General features: G+C 47.5%; 1 protein-coding gene across 1 annotated transcript in view; it reads left to right on the top strand.

Annotated features, from left to right (window-relative positions):
- The window catches only part of UTP20 (UTP20 small subunit processome component), a 966235-nt gene that overhangs the window by 669686 nt on the left and 269706 nt on the right, over positions 1-26843 (top strand). Inside the window, exon 45 of the mRNA XM_069229033.1 lies at positions 11787-11954. Within this exon, the coding sequence (XP_069085134.1) occupies positions 11787-11954 (168 nt within the window). The remainder of the gene's footprint in view (positions 1-11786; positions 11955-26843) is intronic.

The following is a 26843-nucleotide window of genomic DNA, read 5'->3' as shown; positions in this document are numbered from 1 at the left end:
GAAACTGTCTCAGAGCATCCACTCCACTGTCAAGTCAATACCGGTCTGACCTGTCATAAAGAGCTTGAAGCTCACCCACACAGCATGGCGGGGTGACGACAATGAGGAACACAGTTTTGACAGTAAGGAGCCATAAAGGACAGCTGTAAAGCAGCTGAAACGGAGTGCACATAAGATCATTCAGGACGAGATTAAGGGCCCAAGGGAGGCTGACAAAAGAAGAAGGGGGAAATGTGTGGCAGCCTTTTAAAAACTCGCCTCTCAACCAGTGATGTAAACTACGAGGGTTGATCTGGCACCCACAAAGAGACCGAAAATACCCAGACAAAAACTTTAACCATGCCCAAAGCAAGGGCTTGTTGGGCAAGAGGTGGAAAAAACAACAGAGTCAGATAACTTGGCTTGGAGGGGGTCAATCTAGCGTGTGCCTCACCAAACCACAAACTTGTCTGAACGACAGACTATTACTTTTGGTAGAGGGATGCCTAGCTGCCAAGATGACATCAACCACCTCTGGAAAAAGGTCAAAGGTGTTCAACCTTTAGCGCTCAATCCCCATGCATGAAGGTGAAGAGTGCGAAGGCCTGGGTGCACAACCCTGCCCTGTTGCTGTGACAGGAGGTCCTCTTGGAGGGGTAGCCTGATCAGAGAACAGATGCTCAAACCCAGGAGTTCTGGATACCATAGTATCCATGCCCCATCTGGAGCCACTAGGATGACTTGGGCCTGGTCCATCAGCAAAAAGGCATACAGTTGCACTCGAGGCAGTCACTGAGCGAGAGAAGCCTTGCAGCCTCCAGCACACAGAAGTGCTGACATTGTGAGCTGTCGGAGGTGGTGAAAAGATTGAGCCAAGGTTCTCCCGATTCATGGAAGAGGACAATGGCTGAGATCATCCACCCTGGCATGATCTTGCCAGATAGTTCACCATCAGGAATCAGAAAAATGCCTTGGTAGTACAGATCCGTGATCTCACCCTCCCCTGTTTCTGGAAGAACATGAGGTACCACATGATGGTGACATTGACATGAGCACCTGTACCAGTTCCTTTTGAAGAACCATTCATCTTTTTGCTCAATCTTTGGAGCAATTTATTTTTCTTTTTTCTTTATATTGGGTTCAAGGTGTATCAGTTGAATACAAATAAATACATAACAGATACATACAACAAAACTCTCATCTAATTACAAAAAACAAACACATCCTGTGGCCATTTCTGGCCTGTCCCTGCCACACCTTTTGAAACAATAATATTTGGTGATTATAATTGTCCTTCAAAGCGTATATAATCCACAGAGAGGTAGCCAGACATGACAGATTGTCAAAATTCAACCTTAGTTGTCTCCTCCAAGGAACCAACTATTCTTTGGAGGAGCCAACTGACGACAAATTTTGAGGAAGCACATAATTTGGCACCAAAAAGAAGCTGTTTGTTGTTTCCCCTGGCTACTTCTCGGTGGAATATTTACTCTGTGAAGGACAATGATGGTTCCATTAAGTCATTGTAACTCAGTTTGCCACAACTGATTATTGGGCTGTCCAAACAAATATTTGTTTGGCATAGATTGACTTATAGTATATTTTTGGTTCCTGTGTTCCCCATTTTCTATGGTTATTATGTTAGCCCTAGAGCAGCAGTGAATAAAGAGCACCCCCTTCTTTTCTCTATCACCTCTTGAAAGACGTCAGGAATGCTTTCAGTGCCAAGTGGATGGCCCTCATCTTTAGAAAGCTGAAGTGGAGCTGGGAGTCTGTCTGACACCAGAGGCCTCTGATCTCCACCTCTCCCAGATGGCTGCCCTAACCCAGAAGCGATGCATTGGTTACCACTCATTGTCAACTCTGGGTAGGGAAGGGAGATGGGTCTGCCACTGACCCAATGGTGTTTAGTTACCACCACTTCAGATCTATTGCAGTCTCCTCCAAAATCTGACCTTGGTCAGAGAGGTCCCCTTCATATTGGAACCACTGGAAATTCAGATTCTACTGCAGATCCCGCGTGAGCCACTTGGTGTGCTAGACATGCAGGAGGCCACTAGCTCCAGCAGCCTCAAAGTCAACCTCACTGAAATCTAGGACCAAGGCTGAAAGATTTAGACCATAGCTTGAATGTCCTGCATACTCTTTCCCGGGGGAAGGCACAAAGCCTAACCGTGTCCAGAATAGCTCTGATAAAGGGGAGCATCTGAAAAGGAATCAGATGTGTCTTCAGCATGGCAAGAGTGAACCACAATGATGACAGGAGGTATTTTGTAATCTGGAGGTGTCTGACAACTGCCTAGGGCGAGCCTGTCTTCAACAGTCAGTCCTCGAGGTAAGGGAAGACTAGCACCTTCTGACCTTTGAAGCTGTGCTGCCACCACCACTATCACTTTCAAGAACACCCGAGGGGGGCGTGGATACCTAACAGGAGCACAGCAAACTGAAAACAACCCTTTCCCCCTACAAACTGCAGGTAACGCCGATAGGCCAGCAGGACTCGATTATAAAATAGGCAGTCTGCAGGTCCAATGCTACCATCAAGCCTCCAGGGTTGAGGGCAGGCAAGATCTGGGCCAGGAAGGGTATTCTGAATTTCATCCTCGAAAGGAAGGCATTGAGAGGACGCAGATCTATAAAATGCCAAAGACCTCTGTCCTTCTTGGACACAGAAAGTAACAAGAATAACAACCACAGCCTAATTCTAGCAACAGACTCTTTGGTAAAAAAGTGCCTGCACTTCCTGCTGCAAAATGGAGAGGTGGTCCTCCGTCAGTCTCAGATGAGATGATGGAAGGTGCAGCGGCAAAGAACAATCTGTAGGACCCAGGACCCACCTTTCTGATGTGATTGCTTCCCAGCCCGGTAAGAATCAGTGGATTCTGCCTAATTCCGGGTGGGTGTACCCCTGCAAGGGCAAGCTAATGAGGTTTGAAAGGTGGGACCAGGGTGGAGGTGCAGTAGCCTTTGCGGCGCACTGACCTTGTTAGCAGGGGCAGTGGGTACCACAGACTTTACTGCAAACTCTTGTGTTCCCTGTGGAGCTGGATGCTGAGCCAAATCTGTAAATAGAACAGTGAAACTGCTGAGGGTCAGGAGACAGGGCAGAAGCCCCCTAGAGTGAGCAGTGACCCTGCTCTCCTTAAAGTGGTCGAAAGCGACATCAGCTTTCTTCCAAGCAGGTGAGTCCCATCAAAGGGGATTTCCATCAAGGAAGATTGGACATAACCTGAGAGCCCAGTCGATCATAGCCATGCATGGCAGTGAATGGCAAAGCGTGTGCCTATGGCCTATCCAAAGGAATCAATTGTGTCCAAGTCACAAAGAATTGGGAACTTTATAGCATCAGAACCATTCTGAATCGTTTGAGGGTGGGCAGTCTTTGTGCACACCAGGGAGGACTTGTGCCACCGAATACCAAAGGGCATGTGAGTAGTGTCCCAATAAACAGCTCAGAGGGCCAAGAAGGTAGAAGATAAGACACTTCTGCCCAATGTCTCCACTTTCTTAGATTACCTATCAGTGGAGTGGGGGGAAATATGTTGGGATTAAAGCGGTTAGTGGAAGGTTGAGCTGCTAGGGTTTCTGGCAATGTGTGCTGCAAAAGAAAAGGTTGTGTCACAAGGAGCAGGACAGTGGCATCTACCAATATCTCTACTGACTGGGGACAACAGCAATGTTTGGCCCAAACCCCCAAAAAAGGTATCAGTCAGTGCATTGTTAAAGTAAAGAAGGGGCTTAGAAGATATTTGACCCAGTTGCAGGACTTCCATGAAGACATTAGTTTTCACCTCCATGGTGGGGAAGCTGGAGGTCTATGGATGCCATATGCATTACCATGGCATCAGAGGCAGATTCTACTGTGGCTGGACCAGGGGTGGGAGTAAAAAGTCCTGTCTGTGATGAAGGGATCAATGTCGCTAGCTTCCTCCAAGTCATCTTTATACAGCTGAGTAAACCCATCACCTGGGTCACAGTCTCTAAAAGGGAATGCAAGAAATAATTGTCAAGACTGTGATAATTCAAGGGTGGTGGGAGAAATCAGCACCTGGGGCAGATCCAGTCTGACACCTGAGGGATACTCAAAAGGCAAGGAGTCTGTGGGTAGATAGTCTTCACCAGAAAGAGCGTTACCGAAAGTAAGTAGTTTGTTCATTCTGACTAGTCCTTCTGTTAGTGAAAAGCCATCCCAAAGGTGAAATTACTATTGATTGTCATTAGGCGATCTTTCCTCTCAAGGGGCATTATAATGATCTGTGTTGTTAACAAAATAAAAAATAAACACCGAAGCATGATTTTACAAGCTTGATGCTGGAATTAGATTAAAAACAACCACAAAAATGCCCATGAGATGCATTGCATAAACAATAGGATATAAAATATTGAATCAAGCACACACTCATTGGCTTAACAGAGTCTGCATTTTATTTTAGCTTATTATCTTTTTATTATTTTTTCAAACTAGAGGTCATAATTTCTGTTTATAGATGTACATGTCCAAAATAAATCTTGTTGACCATTCATAAATCCAAGATACAGTATTAAGAAGGCATTATCTGACAGAGACATCTAGCCACAGATTCCTTAAACAAAGAATCTTTCCCAGGCGCCAACCTTGATCCGGAAACATTGTTTCCTCTTAGTGCTTCTGGGCATCGGCAGAAGGCATTGTGTGACTCAGTAATGATGTTCTCTGCCAGATGTGCCGTCAACGGAATCTATATAACTCACCTGTTGATGCCAGTTCCTCCTTTCCCGCACTTGCAGCGTGGATCCGGAGATGGTTATTCTGGCCGTTTCGTCCTCCTTCAACGCTTTCATCGTCTTTGGAAACAGTGTACTATGTCGTCGGGATGTGGGTCCTGTGGATGGCAGATGTCTGCTATGGATCCCTGTTCGGTGTGCATGTGGTGCCTGGGTGAGCACCATAAGGCTAAAGACTGCGGTTCCTGTTATCAACTTCGGCCGAAGGCTCTTCGGAATCATAGGATGAAGCTTGTGGTGGCGCGGATGGCGGAGTCTAGGTCTTCCCGTCACAGGAAATCTCCCTCTTGGTCTAATGTTTAGTCCCGGAGCCATTCGAGAAGTCACTTTCATGGACGCCGATCTCCTTCTACATCCACAGGTAAGTTTGGTTGAGGTCTCAGCATTTACTGACCTCACTGCACTCGACCTCCCATCATTCCTTGCCTGAGTAGACGAGGTCAGGGTATGCACTGCACCTTCCTCCCTTTTCGGGAGATGGGGCGACTCTAGACCAGATGTGTTGCATATTATTCTTCCCTGCACGCCATATTTGATCAGCTGCCTTCCTGTGGAGTGCCTGTTGGCTCGAAGGAAGTGCACAGTGCCTTGACTGTGGCCATGCTGGCGGGTTTGCCTTTGGCTTCAGTTAGGCCTGCAAAGTCCTCTGACATGCCTACTGCAGTGCTGGTGCACAGCCCTCCTGGGTTCCCACCTTTTGTGCCGACATCCGACCAGCTGACTCCGGTGACTTCGCTGGAGGTGCCGATCAAAGTCGATTCCCCCTCTTCGTCTGACAGTAGTGATGGCGTCACAGCTTTGCCTTCTTGAAGCCGGGCGACGTCAGGTATGGTGTGAGTTCTTCCTCTGCAAGAATCTGTTCCTCTTGCTCCTGCTGCCTGGGGTGATTGTGAGGTGGTTTTAGAGTTTGGGCCCCCTTGAGAGGACAGCTGGTTATCAGATCTGGCTACCGCTAGCGGCTTGGATACTTCTCCGGCCATCTGTCCCCTCCTGGCCTTGCTAGGGATGCGAATTCTTCCTGTGCCGATATGTTAAAGAAGATTGTGAACATGTTAGATCTTACCCTTCCCTTAATGAAGTTGGCTTCCGATCCTTTAATTGGTATACTCCACCATAGTCAAACCTGGATTGAGCCGATGCTTCTTTATAGCAAGGCATTACATCATAAATTGTTAGGAGCTTATTCTAAGACTGCTCCTGGGTCTCTGGTTAGCCGGGATATCTCCCACAGACATTGTCCTGCCCCTGGTGATCCACATTGTTTGATCGGACATCCTGTTTGCAGTTTTGTGGCACTGGCGGCTTTACATTTTCCTGATATGGAATACCTTCCCCATGCTCCTCCTGATAGAGAGCTTAGAGCCCTAGATGTATGTGGCAGGCATCTTTTTTCCTTCACAGGTTCTGCTCTATGTTCTGTGAACACGTCTTTTGTTCTTGGATGTTTCTCTCATTCCTTATGGGACTCTTTAGCGAACAACTTGCCCTCGTTTCCAGATGAGGTCAGGAGTATTTTTACTCCTATAATTCAGGGTGGGCATAATGCAGCTAAATTGATCATTTACTTTTGCATTGTGTAGGAAGCTGGCTCTGTATATACTATATCAAAATGAGATATAGTGTGCACAGAGTCCAGGGGTTCCCCTAGCGGCTTGACAGAGGCAATAATAGATAATACTAATGCTCTATTTGTGGTAGTGTGGTCGAGCAGTAGGCTTATCAGAGGATAGTGTTAAGCATTTGTTGTACACACACAAGCAATAAGTTAAAACACACACTCAATGACTTAACTCCAGACCAACAGATTTTTATATAGAAAAATATTATTTTCCTAATTTATTTTAGAACCACAAGATTCAGAATTTAGGTAAGTACATAAATTGTAAGGTACTTCACACAGGTAAGTATGGCACTTTGAATTAAAACAGTAATGTACACAGTTTTGGCAAAAATGGCAACAAGCTCTTTTCAAAGTGGACACATTGCAAAAATCAACAGTTCCTGGGGGAGGTAAGTATTGGTTAGTTTCTCAGGTAAGTAAAGCACTTACAAGTTCAGTCTCCTGGGCATAGGCAGCCCACTGTTGGTGGTTCACATCAACCCCAAACACCCAGCACCAGCAACTCAGGTGCAGAGGTCAAAGTAGGGCCCAGATAACATATGCGCCTATGGAGAACAGGGGTGCTCCGGTTCCAGTCTGCTAGCATATAAGTACCTGTGTCCTCAGGGAGCAGACCAAAGGGGGGTTTTGTAGAGCACTGGGGGGGAGGGTCACAAACAGACACACAAAATAGACCCTCAGTGGCACAGGGGCGGCTGGGTGCAGTGTGTGAACAAGGCATCAGGTTTTGTGTTGAAATCAATGGAGGGACCCGGGGGTCACTCTGGCGATGCAGGCAGGTCATGGGGGGCTTCTTGGGCCAGCCACCGACTGGGCCAGGATGAGGTCCATCTGCTGGTCACTCCTGCACCGGTGGTTGGTTCCTTTCGATCCTGGAGGCTGCAGGTGCAGTGCTTGGTCCAGGTGTCGGGTTCCTTTGTTACCCTGCAGTCGCGGTCAGAGGGAGCCTCTGGATCCTTTCTGCAGGCGTCGCTGTGGGTGTGCAGGGAGGTCGACTCAGGGTGTCCACTGTGTTGGAGTAACCTGGGGGTCCTTTCTGCGGTGTTGGTTCTACTCGACACGAGCTGGGGGCGTTGGGTGCAGAGTGTGAAGACTCACGCTTCCGGAGTGAGGCTGGAGTCTTCTTTGGAGATAGCTTCTTTGATGCAGTTTTGGACAGAGCCGCTGTCCTCTGGAGTTTCTGGGTCCTTTAGGTGCAGGTCAGTCCTCTGAGTCCTCAGAGGTCACTGGTCCCACTGGATGCGTCGCTGTGCAGGTCCTCTGAGTCTGGAGACAGGCCGGTAGGGTAGGGGCCAAATCAGTTGTCGTCTCTGCGGGGCTTTCAAGTCAGCAGTCCTTCTTCTTTCCCCAGGTTGCAGGAATCTGATTTCCTGGGTTTTGGGTCGCCCCTAAATACTAAATTTAGGGGGGTGTTTAGGTCTGGGAGGGCAGTAGCCAATGGCTACTGTCCTGGAGGGTGGCTACACCCTCTTTATGCCTCCTCCCTGAGGGGAGGGGGATACATCCCTAATCCTATTGGGGGGAATCCTCCAAAACAATATGGAGGATTTCCTAAGGCAGGGGTAACCTCAGCTCGGGACACCTTAGGGGCTGTCCTGACTGGTGGGTGACTCCTTGTTTTTCTCATTATCTCCTCCGGACTTGCTGCCAAAAGTGGGGGCTCTCTCCGGAGGGGCGGGCATCTCCACTAGCTGGAGTGCCATGGGGTCTGTAACACCAGGCTTGAGCCTTTGAGGCTCACCGCCAGGTGTTACAGTTCCTGCATTGGGAGGTGTGAAGCACCTCCACCCAGTGCAGGCCTTTTCCTGGCCACAGAGTGACAAAGGCACTCACCCCATGTGGTCAGAAACCCGTCTGGATGTGGCAACCTGGCAGAAACTGGTCAGTCTACCACTAGTAGTTGGACTGGTATACAGGGGGCATTACTACGATGTCCTCAGTGTGCATTGCTCAATGAATTCCACACTGGCATCAGTGTGGATTTATTGTGCTGAGAAGTTTGATTCAAAACGTCCCAGTATTCAGAGTAGCCATCATGGAACTGTGGAGTTTGTGTTTGAGGAACCTCACCCCATGTGGCCAGAAACTGGTCAGCCTAGCACTAGGAGTCGAACTGGTATTCAGGGGCATCTCTAAGATGCCCTCTGTGTGTATTTTTCAATAAATCCCATACTGGCATCAGTGTGGATTTATTGTACTGAGAAGTTTGATACCAAAACTTCCCAGATTTCAGTGTAGCCATTATGGAACTGTGGAGTTCGTGTTTGACAATCTCCCAGATCATATACTCTTTATGGCTACCCTGCACTTACAATGTCTAAGGTTTGGCTTAGACACTGTAGGGGCATAGTGCTCATGCACTTATGCCCTCACCTGTGGTATAGTGCACCCTGCCTTAGGGCTGTAAGGCTGGCTAGAGGGGTGACTTACCTATGCCACAGGCAGTGGGATGTGGGCATGGCACTCTGAGGGTAGTGCCATGTCGACGTAGTCATTTTCTCCCCACCAGCACACAGAAGCTGTGAGGCAGTGTCCATGTGCTGAGTGAGGGGTCCCCAGGGTGGCATAATACATGCTGCAGCCCTTAAAAACCTTCCCTGGCCACAGGGCCCTTGATACCAGGGGGTACCAGTTACAAGTGACTTATCTGTGTGCCAGGGCTGTGCCAATTGTGGGAATAAAAGTACAGTTTAGAGAAAGATCACTGGTGCTGGGGCCTGGCAACAGCATAGATCTTCACTTTCAGTCTACATCTAGAAATGGATATATGTATGTCCTCTACTCTTTTTCTGCAACTATCATGCGATCATGGGTAGTCTTTGTTATCCACATTTTCTTGTCTTTTGTTCTAGATGATGTGGTCATTCCGCACTCTTGCTGAACTGTTAGTACATGGGGTTTCATTCCTTCTAAGGCGCATGTAGCTTATCTTCGGTACTTCTGTTCACCTTTACCACTGATTGCTTATGTTCACATGGCATCTTCATTCCATGTTTTCTTTATGGTTCCTGACTCCTATTCAGTGGTTTCTCTGTGGCTTGGTGGTGCAGTATGTTAAGGCTCACATACCTTCTTTTGTAGGTCAGTCTTTTCTCCTTTTTGTGGACTGCTCCTCTTCTCCGAGCATAATTTTCTGTGTATCGAACATACTTTTTATTGTGCGGTCATGGATGAGCTTTTCCCATGGTCTTCCTGATTTTGTATCCCTTTTCCTACAGCTGTCTTTTCACCAGTTCTTTTCCTAATGAGGATGTTCTTCCTCATATGTAATTTGTTTGAGTACTTAGTCTTTTTCTGTAGTACTAAATCAGCTTTCCTTCTGGATAAAAGCCTTCCATTGTGGTTGTCGCTTCTGACACGATTGTCATGCTAACGTGGATGAGTTTATTCTCTGCTCTAACATGGATGAGCTTCTTTCTGTGCTCTCCTGTTTATGGTGTTATTCACCTGTGCTTACTTCCACAGGTTGAGATGTTATATAATATGTTTTTATTTTTTCTTCTTCTTCAGTCTTTACTCTGGTTCTCAACCGGTTTAATGGCACGTGGCAACTTTCGACGGCCTTAGTTTACAGCCCCTCCTCCAGGGTTTTTATGCTTTGGTATCTGATTCTAGTTTAAGGATTCTGGGGCTGTATGTCTCTATCCGATGAACAAGTTACTTACCTTTGCTGACAATGCTTGTGGTGTAGAGACAGGATTTAGCAGCAGAGTCATTAGCGACCCTGCCTTCCTCCCTGCTGTGTGAGCCAAGTTCATCTGTGGCCTCCATAGATTTCATTTTAGTAGTCTACGCCTGGGCTTAGGACTTAGGTGATAATTGACACAAGGTGTCTTTATGTCAGCACACTGTTTCCATTGCCAGTTTATATTGTGGCTTCACGTTCTGAGCGCGGAAAAAAAGTCACGGATTGAACTGCCATTGCGTCGGCGGGGGAATTATATGGACTCCTTTGACGTCACATCCGGCAGACATCATCATTATGAAGTCACACAATGCCCTTTGCCGACGCCCAGACGTACTAAGGGGAAAAAGGTTTCCGGATCCAGACTGGCAACTAGGGAAGATTCTACATTAAGGAATCTGCATCTATATCCTGTCTCTACCAGATACATCGTTACTGAAGGTAAGTAACTTATTCGTTTATTTGTTCCCTGGACTGTAGAGAGTTCATCTAATTGTGTCATAGTTATTGTTTACATCATCTGTTATACGTTTTCCTTGTCACAGATGATAATATTGTAGTATTTTTGTTGATTTAATAGGTGTCACAGTCAAATACTTACAAGGAGTAGGATCAGCATAACCAATACTACTGCCTTGCTACCAAGGGTTACTTTTAAAGGTTACATGACTATCCAATAAATGCAAAATCTTATGACACATTTCCAACAGCTTCATGACTAAAAAATGTTCAACTTTGTTTTAGATGAGCAGCAATTGAAAGGCGAGAATTCAGTAAAATATTTAATAGCCAAAAGCATAATTTCACTGGGAGGGAGTGACGCAAGAGGGGCAGATGGTGATAAACTTCAATAGGTACATTGACTCCATTTCCAGCTAAGATGCTTTCTTCTTTCGTGCATTGGTACTCGTGTATCCTACCAAACTCCACTACCATTACATGCCTCTTGTGTTGATACCATAAACTCTCCTCAGTTAGTCATCACCAAGGCATACATTGAGCAAGAACTGTGTGAGAATATCAAATGATAAGTTTTAGGTATTAGCCTTGAAAATGCAATCCAGAAATAGTTTAAACATTTCAAAGTTTGAAAAAAGAACTGGTAGCACACATCAGCATTCCAGCCGCTAATACAAACTGATGCTTTAAGAGGAGTCTGTCAGTGAAAGCAGTAATGAAACATATATTAGAAACGCAGACACATTTGAGGTTGAGGTAAGCATGTTTGATTCTCACATTGAGATTTTAGTGTAATGGTTAATTGAGCAATAATTGCTGGTGTTTTGAATGGTTGTACTAAGAGCAGTTATGGAACTAAATTCACTTTTATGAAATACAACAGACACTTCTAACATCACTTCTGCAGAGTTCCCATTATATCAACTACATGTGTGTATTTAATGTCTTCCTCTTATTCTCAAGTAGGAGATAGACTTTCCAGTGACTCAGGAGTACAGAATCTCTTTCGGGGTTTTCATGCCTGTAATGGAGTGATAACAGACCCTCATACTGTACAGAATGCATTCTTAGAAGCCACTTGACATTATGAGGCTACTCACTTCCTCAAGGCTAAAGCATACTGCCCGAAAGTATTCTGTTATGCTGACCGCATCAGCCTTATGATACTTACAGCGGTCAACGTCCTGATAGTTAAAGACACTCGGCCACTCATACTTGTATCCACTTTTTAAACTCTACTTTGGTTGACATTTTACAATGTTTCTTTTGTTTTCAAAGATTTTTAATCATGAGTTATTTGGAGATGTGGCAGAGGAAAAGGAGGTTAAAGGAATTGTGTCCAAAGTCATGGAGGCACGCACCAGCAAGAGTTATGATTCATATGAACTCCTGGCACAGTTTGTGGGGAAGGAGCATGTAATAAAACTCATTCTTCCCCTGAAAGAGGTAAGTGTTATAAAACATCACATTTCTCCCCTGCCCTCTGAGGTTTTGGATAACGAGGTTATGAATTTGCTACATAGTATTGTGAGCATTTATTTGTCAAATCATTGGAAATCAACCTTGAAACAGCATTCACATTTGACAAGACCAAGTTTCAGAGAGATCGGCTATTGATACAAAGAGCTCTGCTATTGCTTGGGAGAGCTGTCTGATGTCTGACACAGATTTGTTCATGGAACAACAGAGTAATAAGTGTGTGTACGTAAGTGAACCATCATTACTCATTACACCTGTCTCTTTTTCAAAAGGTGGAATACAAATAATAATCTTATTACCTTCTAATGAAGTGTGCACATTATTGAAATGTAGCAATTCCCAAACTACACTTAGCCAAAAAATTCAAAACTAGTGGGCTTAGAGCCAGCTCATTGCTTACCATTGGTCTGCTATATTGTCACTCTCATTTGCATGCTTCCTATTGAATGGCTTCCCTTCCTCTTCTTATATTTGTCCCTCCCCTTGAGCATAGCCTCTTTGCCATCTTTTTGATTCACTGACTTGTATTCTTCCACTGCTCCCTTTTAGGAAACTGCTGAAGTAGGTTCAAGGAGCACAGATGTTGGATCCATCCTCAGTGCCATCGGTGCTCCTTGAACACACTTGGGGTTCTGCACTGGCATCCTTGCCCACTTCGGGTCCTGCGATCAGCAAAAGTCCCTTGGACGTCAATGCTGCCATTGACTACTTTAGTGGGGTAGCCATAATGTATCATAGTATCCAGCCCTGAGCCAAATCCTTCTAGACCTCGACTGAGGCAAAGCCCCGATCCTGATGTGGTGCAACCAGTGCTTAATCCCTCAGATTCAGACACTATCCCATTACTCTGCAGTTGCACACAGACACTACACAATTTTTTTAAATTCAGACTCCAACTGGAGCCAGCCATATGGAGACCACAAAAGAGGGCGCAGGAAGAGTTTGCCTCACCTTGTAATGAAGGCAATTAGTATAAAGACCTACAAGATGTGTGTCAGCTGCCTCTTTGATGTTACAACCATGCACTTTGGGACATGGCTGGTGAGACTTTACCCGCAGTTCCAGAAGATTTGCGGGCTTCCTTGGCCCAAACCATTCACAATGGTCAGTGCTGCTACCACTGTGTTGGCCTGCGTAGTGTCTGTCCTGGATATCTGTCAGGCTGCTAAGCAGGCATCAGTGCATACTTTCACAAAGCACTTCTCCTTTGACAGCCAGCTGTGGCAGGTAGGAAATTTTGACTGTTCGGTCCTGCAGGACACTTCGTTTTGAGTCTACTCCACAGACCCGACATCTTGGAAGGTACTGCTTTGGTGTCTATTCGATGGTGGTGACTCTGTAATTAGAAGTATCCATCAGATGAACAAGTTACTTACCTCTGGTAATACCTTTTCTGGTGGATACTTTATCTAACTGCAGATTCTGCACTGTGCCCTACTCCTCCCTGATTTTTTAGAGTGGCCTCTTTTTCGTAGCTTAAAAAGTCCCAAATTAAAATTCAGCTCACTGATACCAATATTTGTTCACCCTGCACATCTGATGTCGCAGAAAAGGATAAATGAGAAACTGAGGTCACCGTGCAGTGCTTGCGCTGATGTATGGCTCCGCTCCATCATTTCTGGGGTACAGAGCTAACACACAGCTTCACAGCGCCATCTAGTGGCACACAGGTACATTGCTGGAAAATAATTCCTAGATCCAGTCTGGCACCTGCAGAGTATTCTAAAATGAGATAAGTCTAGTTAGAGTATTCACTAAAATTAGTGTTACTGAAGGTAAGTAACTTTTTTTAAAGGCCCCATGCTTTTTCTTTCCTTCTAGCTCTACTTTTGTATTTGGGGTTGGCAGCTCTCAATGGGTTCAGTTTGCATATCTGGCAGAATTCATATTGATCTCCACACTTTAAAGAACATCACACTTTTGTTATCGCCCACCCAAGTTAAATAAGCAGTTCATAGGCTAATCATCTAATGGCTAGTTTTCATTAAGGCATTGAAGTAGGAGTGCCCCAAGTATACCTTTCTCCACTCACTGGCTATACTAAATCCATCCACAAGCAATTAAGACTATATTTCCACAATAACGGATCAACTGCACTGGCTTGCCAAGATTGCTATCTGTAAATTCAATTCATACTGCCTCACATGTTAAGCAACCCATCAAAAGAAGCAGCTGTACATGTCCAAATATATCTGGTGGCCTGCTTGACCTCGGAGCAGAGAACCTTTTTTCAATAGGACCAGCAACAAACATCTGACCGATTCACCTCAACCGTATCTAATTTCATGTTTGGTATGATGTAGGAAGCTGTCCTGTCCTGGTATGTTGTGGGTACCTGAGGTATTTACACCTTATACCAGGTCCAGGTGTCCCCTATTAGTAGTGTAGTGTAGGCAGTGCCTAGAAGCCAGGCTCTCTAGAGGTAGCTGTGGATAAGCAGCTAAGGCTTTTCTAGGAGACATGCAAAGCTCATGCAATACCATTGTAGTCACGCAACACTCAGACACATGAAAGAAAACACTCAGTGTTACAAAAATAAAGGTACTTTATTTTTAGTTACTGTAGGAAGTTGGCTCTGTATGTACTATTTCAAAGTAAGAAATAGCATGCACTGAGTCCAAGGGTTCACCTTAGAGGTAAGATAGTGGCAAAAAGAGATAATTCTAATGCTCTATTTTGTGGTAGTGTGGTCGATCAGTAGGCTTATCAGAGGGTAGTGTTAAGCATTTGTTGTACACACACAGGCAATAAATGAGGAACACACACTCAAAGACAATTCCAGGCCAATAGGTTTTTATACAGAAAAAAATATTTTCTTAGTTTATTTTAAGAACCACAGGTTCAAGATTTACAATCAATACTTCAAATGAAAGGTACTTCACTTAGGTATCATAGGAACTTTGAATCAGCAAAATAGCATGTACAGTTTTGGCAAACATGGCAATAAGCTATTTTAAAACTAGACACAGTGCAAATTTCAACAGTTCCTGGGGGAGGTAAGTATTTGTTAGTTTTGCAGGTAAACCACCTACAGGGTTCAAAGTTGGGTCCAAGGTAGCCCACCGTTGGGGGTTCAGGGCAACCCCAAAGTTACCACACCAGCAGCTCAGGGCCGGTCAGGTGCAGAGGTCAAAGTGGTGCCCAAAACACATAGGCTTCAATGGAGAAGGGGGTGCCCCGGTTCCAGTCTGCCAGCAGGTAGGTACCCGCGACTTCAGAGGGCAGACCAGGGGGGTTTTGTAGGGCACCGGGGGGGACACAAGTTAGCACAAAAGGTACACCCTCAGCGGCACGGGGGCGGCCGGGTGCAGAGTGCAAACAGGCGTCAGGTTTGCAATGGAGTTTAATGGGAGACCCAGGGGTCTCTTCAGCAAAGTGGCAGGCAAGGGGAGTGCTCCTCAGGGTAGCCACCACCTGGGCAAGGGAGAGGGCCACCTGGGGGTCGTTTCTGCACTGGAGGTCGGATCCTTCAGGTCCTGGGGGCTGCGGGTGCAGTGTCTTTACCAGGCGTCGGGTTCTTAGAAGCAGGCAGTCGCAGTCAGGGGGAGCCTCTGGATTTCCTCTGCAGGCGTCGCTGGGGGGACTCAGGGGGGTCAACTATGGCTACTCACAGGGTCGCAGTCGCCGGGGAGTCCTCCCTGTAGTGTTGGTTCTCCGCAGGTCGAGCCGGGGGCGTCGGGTGCCGGGTGGAAAGTCTCACGCTTCCGGCGGGAAATGTGCAGTCCTTTAAAAGTTGTTTCTTTGTTGCAAAGTTGTTACTTCTTTGGAGCAGAGCCGCTGTCCTCGGGAGTTCTTGGTCCTTTTAGATGCAGGGTAGTCCTCTGAGGCTTCAGAGGTCGCTAGACCCTGGGGAGCGCGTCGCTGTTGCAGTTTTTCTTGAAGTGGGGAGACAGGTCGGTAGGGCTGGGGCCAAAGCAGTTGGTGTCTCCGTCTTCTCTGCAGGGCTTTCAGGTCAGCAGTCCTTCTTCGTCTTCAGGTTGCAGGAATCTATCTTACTTGGTTCTGGGGGCCCCTAAATACTCAATTTAGGGGTGTGTTTAGGTCTGGGGGGTTAGTAGCCAATGGCTACTAGCCCTGAGGGTGGCTACACCCTCTTTGTGCCTCCTCCCTGAGGGGAGGGGAGCACATCCCTAATCCTATTGGGGGAATCCTCCATCTGCAAGATGGAGGATTTCTAAAAGTCAGAGTCACCTCAGCTCAGGACACCTTAGGGGTTGCCCTGACTGGCCAGTGACTCCTTGTTTTTCTCATTATCTCCTCCGGCCTTGCCGCCAAAAGTGGGGCCGTGGCCGGAGGAGGCGGGCATTTCCACTAGCTGGAATGCCCTGTGGCGCTGTAACAAAGGGGCTGAGCCTTTGAGGCTCACCACCAGGTGTTACAGTTCCTGCAGGGGGAGGTGAGAAGCACCTCCACCCAGTACAGGCTTTGTTACTAGCCGAAGAGTGATAAAAGCACTCTCCCCATGTGGCCAGCAATATGTCTGGTGTGTGGCAGTCTGGCAAAACTAGCCCACACTGGAAGTCGGGTATGTTTTCAGGGGGCATCTCTAAGATGCCCTCTGGGGTGTATTTCACAATAAAATGTACACTGGCATCAGTGCATTTATTGTGCTGAGAAGTTTGATACCAAACTTCCCGGTTTTCAGTGTAGCCATTATGGTGCTGTGGAGTTCGTGTATGATAGACTCCCAGACCATATACTCTTATGGCTACCCTGCACTTACAATGTCTAAGGTTTTGCTTAGACACTGTAGGGGCATAGTGCTCATGCACCTATGCCCTCACCTAAGGTATAGTGCACCCTGCCTTAGGGCTGTAAGGCCTGCTAGTGGGGTGACTTATCTATGCCATAGGCAGTGTGAGGTTGGCATGGCACCCTGAGGGGAGTGCCATGTCGACTTAGTCATTTTCTCCCCACCAGCACACACAAGCTGGCAAGCAGTGTGTCTGTGCTGAGTGAGGGGTCCCCAGGGTGGCCTTAGAGACCTTCCCTGGCATCAGGGCCCTTGGTACCAGGGGTACCAGTTACAAGGGACTTACCTGGATGCCAGGGTGTGCCAATTGTGGAAACAAAGGTACAGTTTTAGGGAAAGAACACTGGTGCTGGGGCCTGGTTAGCAGGCCTCAGCACACTTTCAAATCATAACTTGGCATCAGCAAAGGCAAAAGGTCAGGGGGTAACCATGCCAAGGAGGCATTTCCTTACAGTTACACAATTACCAAAAAGTGCTAGAGGCAATCCTTCAATAGAAGGTAAGTAACACACTAGATATGTATACTAGTAATCAGCAATAGGCATAGAAAGTGTTATAAAGCAGTGCAAATTGCAATAGACAATAGTGACCCTAGGGGGAGCCCAAACCATGTACTAAACAAATGGAATGCGAACACAGGACCCCCACCTAGGTAAGTGGAATGCATAGAGGGTAGCTGGAGATAATAGGTAACCCCAACGGTAAGTACCTCTGTGCCCCCTAGCAACCAGGAAGAAAGGAGTAAATTGCTGGTTTCCCCAAACCGCCAAAAAGGAAGGAAAAGAAGAAAATGCAACACCCAGACAAGACTGCAAGAAACTAGCAGTGGATTCCTGAAGAGAAAGACCTGTGTAAGAAGGGACCAAGTCCAGGGGGAGCAGGAGCTACTACCCACCCAGCTGTGGTTGCAGGAGTTGGTCGACGGTAGGACGAACACTGTCAGGAATGCAGCCCTGGAACAGGTGAAGAGTTCCTGGAGGATGCAGTCGACGTCCCACACCGGATGGATGATTGCAGTCGGTCAGTGGTGTAGAAAAGCCACCAACAAGCCTTGACAAAGTCAGAAGTCGCGATGGAGCAAAGTGGAGCTGCCAGGGACCTACAAGGTCCAGGGGGGCTCGGCCCATGGAGGGAGCCCAAGGGGGACCCTCAGCAAGGTAGTGTCCAAAGACGAGGTGGCAGCCCCCACAGGAGACCCACTGGACGAGGAACCAGGACAATTGTGCCACGCAGCACAATAGAGAAGCAGGAGAAGCATACAGAGAGCTGTGCATTGCAGGAAGGAGTGCAGGTGGCTGTGGCTACACGGAGCCTGAAGATCCCTTGGAGGAGATGCCAACAAGCCTTGGTAGCTGCAAGGGATGTGGTGCACAGAGGTTCTATCCTGCATGGGACCAAAGTTGGACAGCTGGCATAGTGGACCAATAGGACTACTCTTGACCACCACCTGTGATGCAGGATCCATGCAGCTCAGGATGAGAGGAGATCCACGCAGCCGGGCGTCGTTGCAGTTAGTGTCTGTGGATGCAGGGGAGTGAATCCTTCACTCCAAGAGAGATTCCTTCTTCCTTCTCGTGCAGACTGAAGACTTGCCACCCTCAAAGGATGCACAGCTGGGGAAATGTTGTGGAAGGAGCAATGGAAACAATGTTGCAAACAGAGTCTTCATCGTGGATGCAGATTGTTGGTTCCTGGAGGGTCCAGTCACGGTTCCAGTGGCTAGAAGTCGAATTAGAGGTTGCAGAGGAGTCCTGCTGGGCTGGAATCTTGCAAGGCAAATCTGAGGACCCACCCAAGAAAGAGACCCTAAATAGCCCTGAAAGGGGGATTGATCACTGAGCTAGGTGACCACCTATCAGTAAGGGGCTCTGATGTCACCTGCCTGACCTGGCCACTCAGATGCTCCCAGAGGTCCCTGCCCACCTTGGATTCAAGATGGCAGAACCCAGGAACCCTCTGGAAGAACTCTGGGCACCACCCCTGGGGTGGTGATGGAGAGGGGAGTCGTCACACCCCTTTCCATTGTCCAGTTTCATGCCAGAGCAGGGACTGGGGGTCCCTGAACCAGTGTAGACTGGTTTATGCACAGAGGGCATCAAATGTGCCCTTCAAAGCATACCAGTGGCTTGTGGAGGCTGCCCCCCCTCCCCCAAGCCATGTAACACCTATTTCCAAAGGGAGAGGGTGTTACCCCCTATCCCATGGGAAATTCTTTGTTCTGCCTTCCTGGGCTAAAGCTGTTCAAGCAGCAGGAGGGCAGAAACCTGTCTGAGGGGTGGCAGCAGCTTGGGCTGCCCGGAAAACTCCAGATGGTTGGTAGGAGTAATGCTGGGGGTCCTCTAAGGAGCACCCAGAGTGCATGGAATCATACTTCCAATACTGGCAACAGTATTGGGGTATTATTCTGACATGTTTCATACCAAACATGCCTAGGTTCGCAGATACCATTATGTAGCTGGACATAGGTAGTGACCTGGTTAGCAGGATCCCAGTTAACACAGTCAAATACACTGCCAAACAGGCAAAAAGTGGGGGTAACCATGCTAAAAAGAGGCTACTTTTCTGCATATATGTTTGAAACTCCCTCTCTCAACAAGCATTTTCTGTGTTCTTTGTGAAGCAAGTTGATTCCACCTTTTGTGTAGTAAAATTATTAGGAACTGCTAAATAAATTTCCAATGGGTGTTGGTTGTTTCTGACTGTTGTCTTTCCAAGCAGAACTTAGCATTTGTAAAACAAGCACGTACCTTTAGCAAAATCGGGAGAGTACTTGTCGAGTTATGAATTTTTACTGTTTTCAAAAGTTGACAGTGCAATTTTCGGAGCGGTAAACAAATATGCTGCATATGGGTACTTAACGGAGTCTTACAGGACCCATCTTCTGAAGTTAGAAGTATGAGGCAAGGTCCAAGGCAGCACCAACAGGTCACTTATGAGTCACTGAGGCGTCCGGGGGCAGAGGTACTTTCAACATTGGGTCCCTTAATGTGTTATCCTGTGAAAAAAGATGAATATCTTGCATTCGGGCACTTAACAACTACCTACAGGACTGTTCTTTTGGAGTTAAGGTAAGTATGGGACGTAGTCCAAAGCAGCACCAACAGGTCACTTTGGGAGTGTAGGAAAGTGCCTCTTTTTGACATGATTAAAGCCCCCCTCCCACCCACCGGATGGGGAGAGAGAGACACACACACACACACTCCCACACACACACACACTCCCACACACACACACACTCTCCCACACACACACACACTCTCCCACACTCCCACACACTCCCACACACACACACTCCCACACACACACTCCCACACACACACTCCCACACACACACACACACTCCCACACACACACTCCCACACACACCCACTCACACACACACCCACTCACACACACCCACTCACACACACACCCACTCACTCACACACACACACACACACACACACACACCCACTCACACACACACACACACACCCACTCACACACACACACACTCACACTCTCACACACACACACACACACACACACACACACACACACACACACACACACTCTCACACACACACACACTCACACACTCTCACACACACACACACACACTCACACTATTTTCGCCTGGTATCTGACGTGATTTGACTGAAAGTGCACTGGGTTCTTGCTAACCAGATCCTCAGTGCCAGATCTCTTTCCCTAACCTGCACACTTGTTTCCCCCAATTGGCAAATCCTTTAGCACCCTCTGTATGCCCCTGCTATGTCTTTGTCAATTCTCTGACATAGTAATTGGACAGAGAAGCCACTGTGAATGCTTCAGCTAGACACTCATGAGTTCCCCCGCTACATGATGGCTTCACTGAAGATAGGTGTAGGAAGTTGGCTCTGTATGCACTATTTCAAAGTAAGGAATAGTATGCACAGAGTCCGAGGGTTCCCCTTAGAGGTAAGATAGTGGCAAAAAGAGATAATACTAATGCTCTATTTTGTGGTAGTGTGGTCGATCAGTAGGCTTATCAAAGGAGTAGTGTTAAGCATTTGTTGTACATACACACAGGCAATAAATGAGGAACACACACTCAGAGACAAATCCAGCCAATAGGTTTTGTTATAGAAAAATATATTTTCTTAGTTTATTTTAAGAACCACAGGTTCAAATTCTACATGTAATATCTCATTTGAAAGGTATTGCAGGTAAGTACTTTAGGAACTTTGAATAATCACAGTAGCATATATACTTTTTACATAAAACACAATAAGCTGTTTTAAAAGTGGACACAGTGCAATTTTCACAGTTCCTGGGGGAGGTAAAGTATTGTTATTTTTAGCAGGTAAGTAAATCACTTACAAGTCTCAGGTTTGGGTCCAAGGTAGCCCACCGTTGGGGGTTCAGAGCAACCCCAAAGTTACCACACCAGCAGCTCAGGGCCGGTCAGGTGCAGAGGTCAAAGAGGTGCCCAAAACACATAGGCTTCAATGGAGAGAAGGGGGTGCCCCAGTTCCGGTCTGCCAGCAGGTAGGTACCCGCGTCTTCGGAGGGCAGACCAGGGGGGTTTTGTAGGGCACCGGGGGGGACACAAGTTAGCACAAAAAGTACACCCTCAGCAGCGCGGGGGCGGCCGGGTGCAGTGTGCAAACACGCGTCAGGTTTTCAATGATGTTCAATGAGAGACCAAGGGATCTCTTCAGCGGTGCAGGCAGGCAAGGGGGGGGATCCTCGGGGTAGCCACCACCTGGGCACGGGAGAGGGCCTCCTGGGGGTCACTCCTGCACTGAAGTTCCGTTCCTTCAGGTGCTGGGGGCTGCGGGTGCAGGGTCTTTTCCAGCCGTCGGGATTTTAGGTTCAGGCAGTCGCGGTCAGGGGGAGCCTCGGGATTCCCTCTGCAGGCGTCGCTGTGGGGGCTCAGGGGGGACAACTTTGGTTACTCACGGTCTTGGAGTCGCCGGAGGGTCCTCCCTGAGGTGTTGGTTCTCCACCAGTCGAGTCGGGGTCGCCGGGTGCAGTGTTGCAAGTCTCACGCTTCTTGCGGGGAGTTGCAGGGGTCTTTAAATCTGCTCCTCTGTAACAAAGTTGCAGTTCTTTTGGAGCAGTGCCGCTGTCCTCTGGAGTTTCTTGTCTTTCTTGAAGCAGGGCAGTCCTCAGAGGATTCAGAGGTCGCTGGTCCCTTGGAAAGCGTCGCTGGAGCAGGTTTCTTTGGAAGGCAGGAGACAGGCCGGTAAGTCTGGGGCCAAAGCAGTTGGTGTCTTCTGTTCTTCCTCTGCAGGGGTTTTTCAGCTCAGCAGTCTTCTTCTTCTTGTAGTTTCAGGAATCTAATTCTTTAGGTTCAGGGAAGCCCTTAAATACTAAATTTAAGGGCGTGTTTAGGTCTGGGGGGTTAGTAGCCAATGACTAGTAGCCCTGAGGGTGGGTACACCCTCTTTGTGCCTCCTCCCAAGGGGAGGGGGTCACATTCCTATCCCTATTGGGGGAATCCTCCATCAGCAAGATGGAGGATTTCTAAAAGTTAGAGTCACTTCAGCTCAGGACACCTTAGGGGCTGTCCTGACTGGCCAGTGACTCCTCCTTGTTATTCTCATTATCTCCTCCGGCCTTGCCGCCAAAAGTGGGGCCGTGGCCGGAGGGGGCGGGCAACTCCACTAGCTGGAGTGCCCTGCGGTGCTGGAACAAAGGGGGTAAGCCTTTGAGGCTCACCGCCAGGTGTTACAGCTCCTGCCTGGGGGAGGTGATAGCATCTCCACCCAGTGCAGGCTTTGTTACTGGCCTCAGAGTGACAAAGGCACTCTCCCCATGGGGCCAGCAACATGTCTCGGTTGTGGCAGGCTGCTGGAACAAGTCAGCCTACACTGAACAATTGGGTAAAATACAGGGGGCATCTCTAAGATGCCCTCTGTGTGCATTTTTTAATAAATCCAACACTGGCATCAGTGTGGGTTTATTATTCTGAGAAGTTTGATACTAAACTTCCCAGTATTCAGTGTAGCCATTATGGAGCTGTGGAGTTCGTTTTTGACAGACTCCCAGACCATATATTCTTATGGCTACCCTGCACTTACAATGTCTAAGGTTTTGCTTAGACACTGTAGGGGCATAGTGCTCATGCACCTATGCCCTCACCTGTGGTATAGTGCACCCTGCCTTAGGGCTGTAAGGCCTGCTAGAGGGGTGACTTACCTATGCCACAGGCAGTGTGAGGTTGGCATGGCACCTTGAGGGGAGTGCCATGTCGACTTACTCGTTTTGTCCTCACCAGCACACACAAGCTGGCAAGCAGTGTGTCTGTGCTGAGTGAGGGGTCCCTAGGGTGGCATAAGACATGCTGCAGCCCTTAGAGACCTTCCCTGGCATCAGGGCCTTTGGTACCAGGGGTACCAGTTACAAGGGACTTACCTGGGTGCCAGGATTGTGCCAATTGTGGAAACAACTGTACATTTTAGGTGAAAGAACACTGGTGCTGGGGCCTGGTTAGCAGGGTCCCAGCACTCTTCTCAGTCAAGTCAGCATCAGTATCAGGCAAAAAGTGGGGGGTAACTGCAACAGGGAGCCATTTCTTTTCAATAGGGATGTTTGATATCAAGCATCTTAAATTGGTGAACCCACGCTGATGCCAATGTTGGATTTACCAATGCATGCACAGAGGAGGCATCTTAAAGGTGCCCCCTGAAACTCTAGCAGCCTCGGGTGTGCTGCCATCTTGCCACTCAAGACACTGCTCTGTCCCCCTAGGGTGAGAGCCTTCTGCTGTCAGAACAAAACCCTGTCCGGGAAGAGGGTGTAACACTGTAGGAAGCTGGCTCTGTATATACTATATCAATATGAGATATAGTGTGCACAGTCCATGTGTGCCCCAGAAGGCTTGGCAGAGGCAATAATAGATCATACTAATGCTCTATTTGTGGTAGTGTGGTCGAGCAGTTAGGCTTATCAGAGGGTAGTGTTAAGCATTTGTTGTACACACACAAACAATAAGTGAGGCTTGCAGAGATGCCTCCACATGTAATATAATGACATTGCCTTAGGACTGTAAGGCCTGCTGTAGGAGTGACTTACACATTTTATTTGCAGTGTTTTAGGGGACATAGGGTGCAGGATGTGTGCCATGTTGAGTTTTGACTTTTAGGAGCACCTTGTTGCGCAGCTTGCAATGGCAGTCTGCATGAGGTTGGTGCTGGGTCCCTGAGAGTTATGCCACAGCTCTTTAGTACCTATGCCCTAGGTACCAGAGGTACCATTTACTAGGGACTTACAAGGGTGCTAAAGGGCCTTGCCACTTTGGGAATCAACTAGCCAGGTGTCTTGGTTTGGGGAAGGAGCACTGGGGACCTGGTTAGCAGGAACCCAGTGCACTTCAGTCAAAGTTGCATCAAAAACCAGACAAAACGTGGGATTGGGGCACTGCAAACAGAACCCTGCTTCCTACAAGACTATGTTGGGATTTACTGCTTTGTTTGTACGCTGTATAGCTTGCTACCTGTATAGGTTTTTTTCAGGAGTTAAGTGCCACAGATTAACATTAAAAAAAACTTCAGGTCAGGAAGATGTAGCATCTTTTGTGTACCACAGCATTCACTATCAACATGGTTAAAGTAAACGCTGCGAAGACCGCAAGCATGATAAATAAACTTAGCTGGGAAATTGTATTTTGAAGGAGTGGCCATATAGAAAGTGCACTGTTCCTAAATCAGAAATTTTCTTGGAATATTTTGTGAAGATTCATCAAACGGTGCCAAAGTTATTAGCAAAACAAAAAAGGCTTTTTCTATAGAAAGTAGGTCCTAACTATAACTACCTAATGGCGACCACCACTAGGTAACATATGTAATATACATACAGCACGTTTTAGGTGTGGTTGTGCTCTTGTGATTTGTTAGATCTGTGACCTTTTGGTTTTGCAAATACTTGTTTTATATAACAAAGAGCGACCTGGTAGCAGGTTGCATCTATTGGCCCTCCAAAAAAAAGGCCCTTTGGGGTTGGGGTGTGCTCACCGTTTCCCCTTATATATATTTTTTTCATCTATTCATTTTTAGGACTAAGTAAATTTAATGTCATTCTGTTTAGCATTTTTTGTTTTCTAAAACACTGTTTACATTTCCTCTGGAAAATTGCATGGGTAAAATGAATTATGCCCCCATCCCACAAAACACACATCTCCCTCTTAAGAGATCACCCTAAACCTTTCCAGGAAGAAACCAAAGCAAATGGGCTTCTTTTTTTGTACAAGTTTTGTGAAGATTTGTCAAACGGTGCCAAAGTTATTAGAAAAAAAAACACTCTTCCTGTGGAAAATCTGACCTAACTATTCACTAACACCCACACCACCATCCACACCTACGCACAATTTGTTTACCAAAATGTTTATATTTTAATATTAGGGAACTGTTAAGCAACAGAAGATTGGTAGGCTGAGTAAACAGATTTGGAAAATGGATGCATTGCCTAAAAATATGTCTCTCTCTCTAAGGAATTCTAGACCCTTGAAAAAGCACAAGCCAAGAAAGTATTTGCTATTCAAGTCATGCAGCCCACATGTAAAACTATTTCAAAATTCAATAGTTTATTTTTTTTAACACACGGAAGCTTGTCACATTAGTACTTCAGATTAAATTGCTGCATTCAGATACATTTATTCTGTGTCATAGTGGTTAAACATGACACTTTCCTGATGCCATCTTTAGTTGTGGATTATAGAGGGGGTGGTATACATTCAGAGATTGAAGTAGGCGTGATCAGAGGGGCACGACCAGTTGCATAACAAAAGCCCCTGCAGCACCTGAACTCCAAGGGGCACCCTCAGCAAAACAGGTCCGTGATGGGCTTGTGAGGAGGGGGATCCTTCCATGTACTCTGCAAAGGGCCCTCTCCAGTTTTTGTTTGATTTACGAAAAGCAGTTCCCCTGCTTTTTGTTAAAAGACAACCGTCCCGTGACGGTTGATTCCGATAGTTTAAATGCTTCAACTGAAGTGTCATTCAGTGAGTCTCCTGTGCTGTGAACTGGGCACAGCAATTGGGCAACACCAGTGGACTGGACACTTCTCCAGACGCTGGCATGCTGTCTCCTCTTACCGTGGCTACGGCGGAGGGAACGACTTATGGTATGGTGGTCAGTAGGGCGGCCGAGGTCCTTGGCCTTGAGCGTCCTACTGTAGAGGACAGGTCCAACCTCCTGACAAAGGTGCTTCAGCTAGGGGCTTCCACATCTGAGCCCCTTTAGACTGTTCAATGAAGTCCTCACCAATGTCCTTTTTTGGTACTTGGTCCAAACCCAACACAGGGGCTCCTGTGAATAGGACTATCGCACGCCGCCATCGGCCCACTCTGAATGACCCTAAATTCCTGTTCCAGCGCCCCACGCCCGAGAGTCTGGTCATCCAAGCTTCCCCTTCTTCAGGCGCAGTCCCTTCTGCACCCCCGGAAAGGGAATAAAAAATGCTGGAACAATTTGGGAAGAAATTGATTTCTTCCTCCAGTCTTGTGCTGCGGTCTGTGAACTCCACTTGCCTTTTAGGCCGCTATACCCACTCTTTCAGTCCCTTGGTCTTTCCTCTGCCCCTCGCCCCGCAGTCTGCTTTTTGCCCCTTCTGTGGCTACCGGAGGGACTCCCTGTCGCGTCCCCCGCCCAGTCGCTGTGCCACCCATGCTGTTCAGCCACTGCGCGGCCGGGGATGTGGAACTCCACGTGGTCGTGGGACAGGGAACCAGAGGTCTACCCAGTCAACCTCTGCCCCCGCTGAAGCCTCCAAACCCTCCTAGTCCATCCCCTCACTCCCATCCAGTTGGCGGCAGGATTCACCATCACCTCCCCCACTGGGAATCCATCCCTCCGGACAGGTCGGTTTTGCAGATCATTCGAAAGGGCTACTCCCTACCTTTCGAATTTGCCGCACCAGCCATTCCTCCATCACTCAGCCAACTCCCAGAGGATCATTTGGCACTTCTTCGCCAGGAAGTCGTGGCTGTCTTGGCCAAGAGAGCTATAGAGAAGGTCCCTGTGCCCGAAGTAGGTTGTGGTTGTTATTCCCACTACTTTTTGGTGCCGAAAAAGGACACGGGCTCACGTCCTATCATAGACCTTTGGGACCTAAACTACTTCCTCAAGAAGAAGAAATTC

Source organism: Pleurodeles waltl, chromosome 4_1 (genome assembly GCF_031143425.1).
Source record: "Pleurodeles waltl isolate 20211129_DDA chromosome 4_1, aPleWal1.hap1.20221129, whole genome shotgun sequence".
NCBI classification, from domain to species: Eukaryota; Metazoa; Chordata; class Amphibia; order Caudata; family Salamandridae; genus Pleurodeles; species Pleurodeles waltl.
This window is presented reverse-complemented; position numbering and strand designations above follow the sequence as displayed.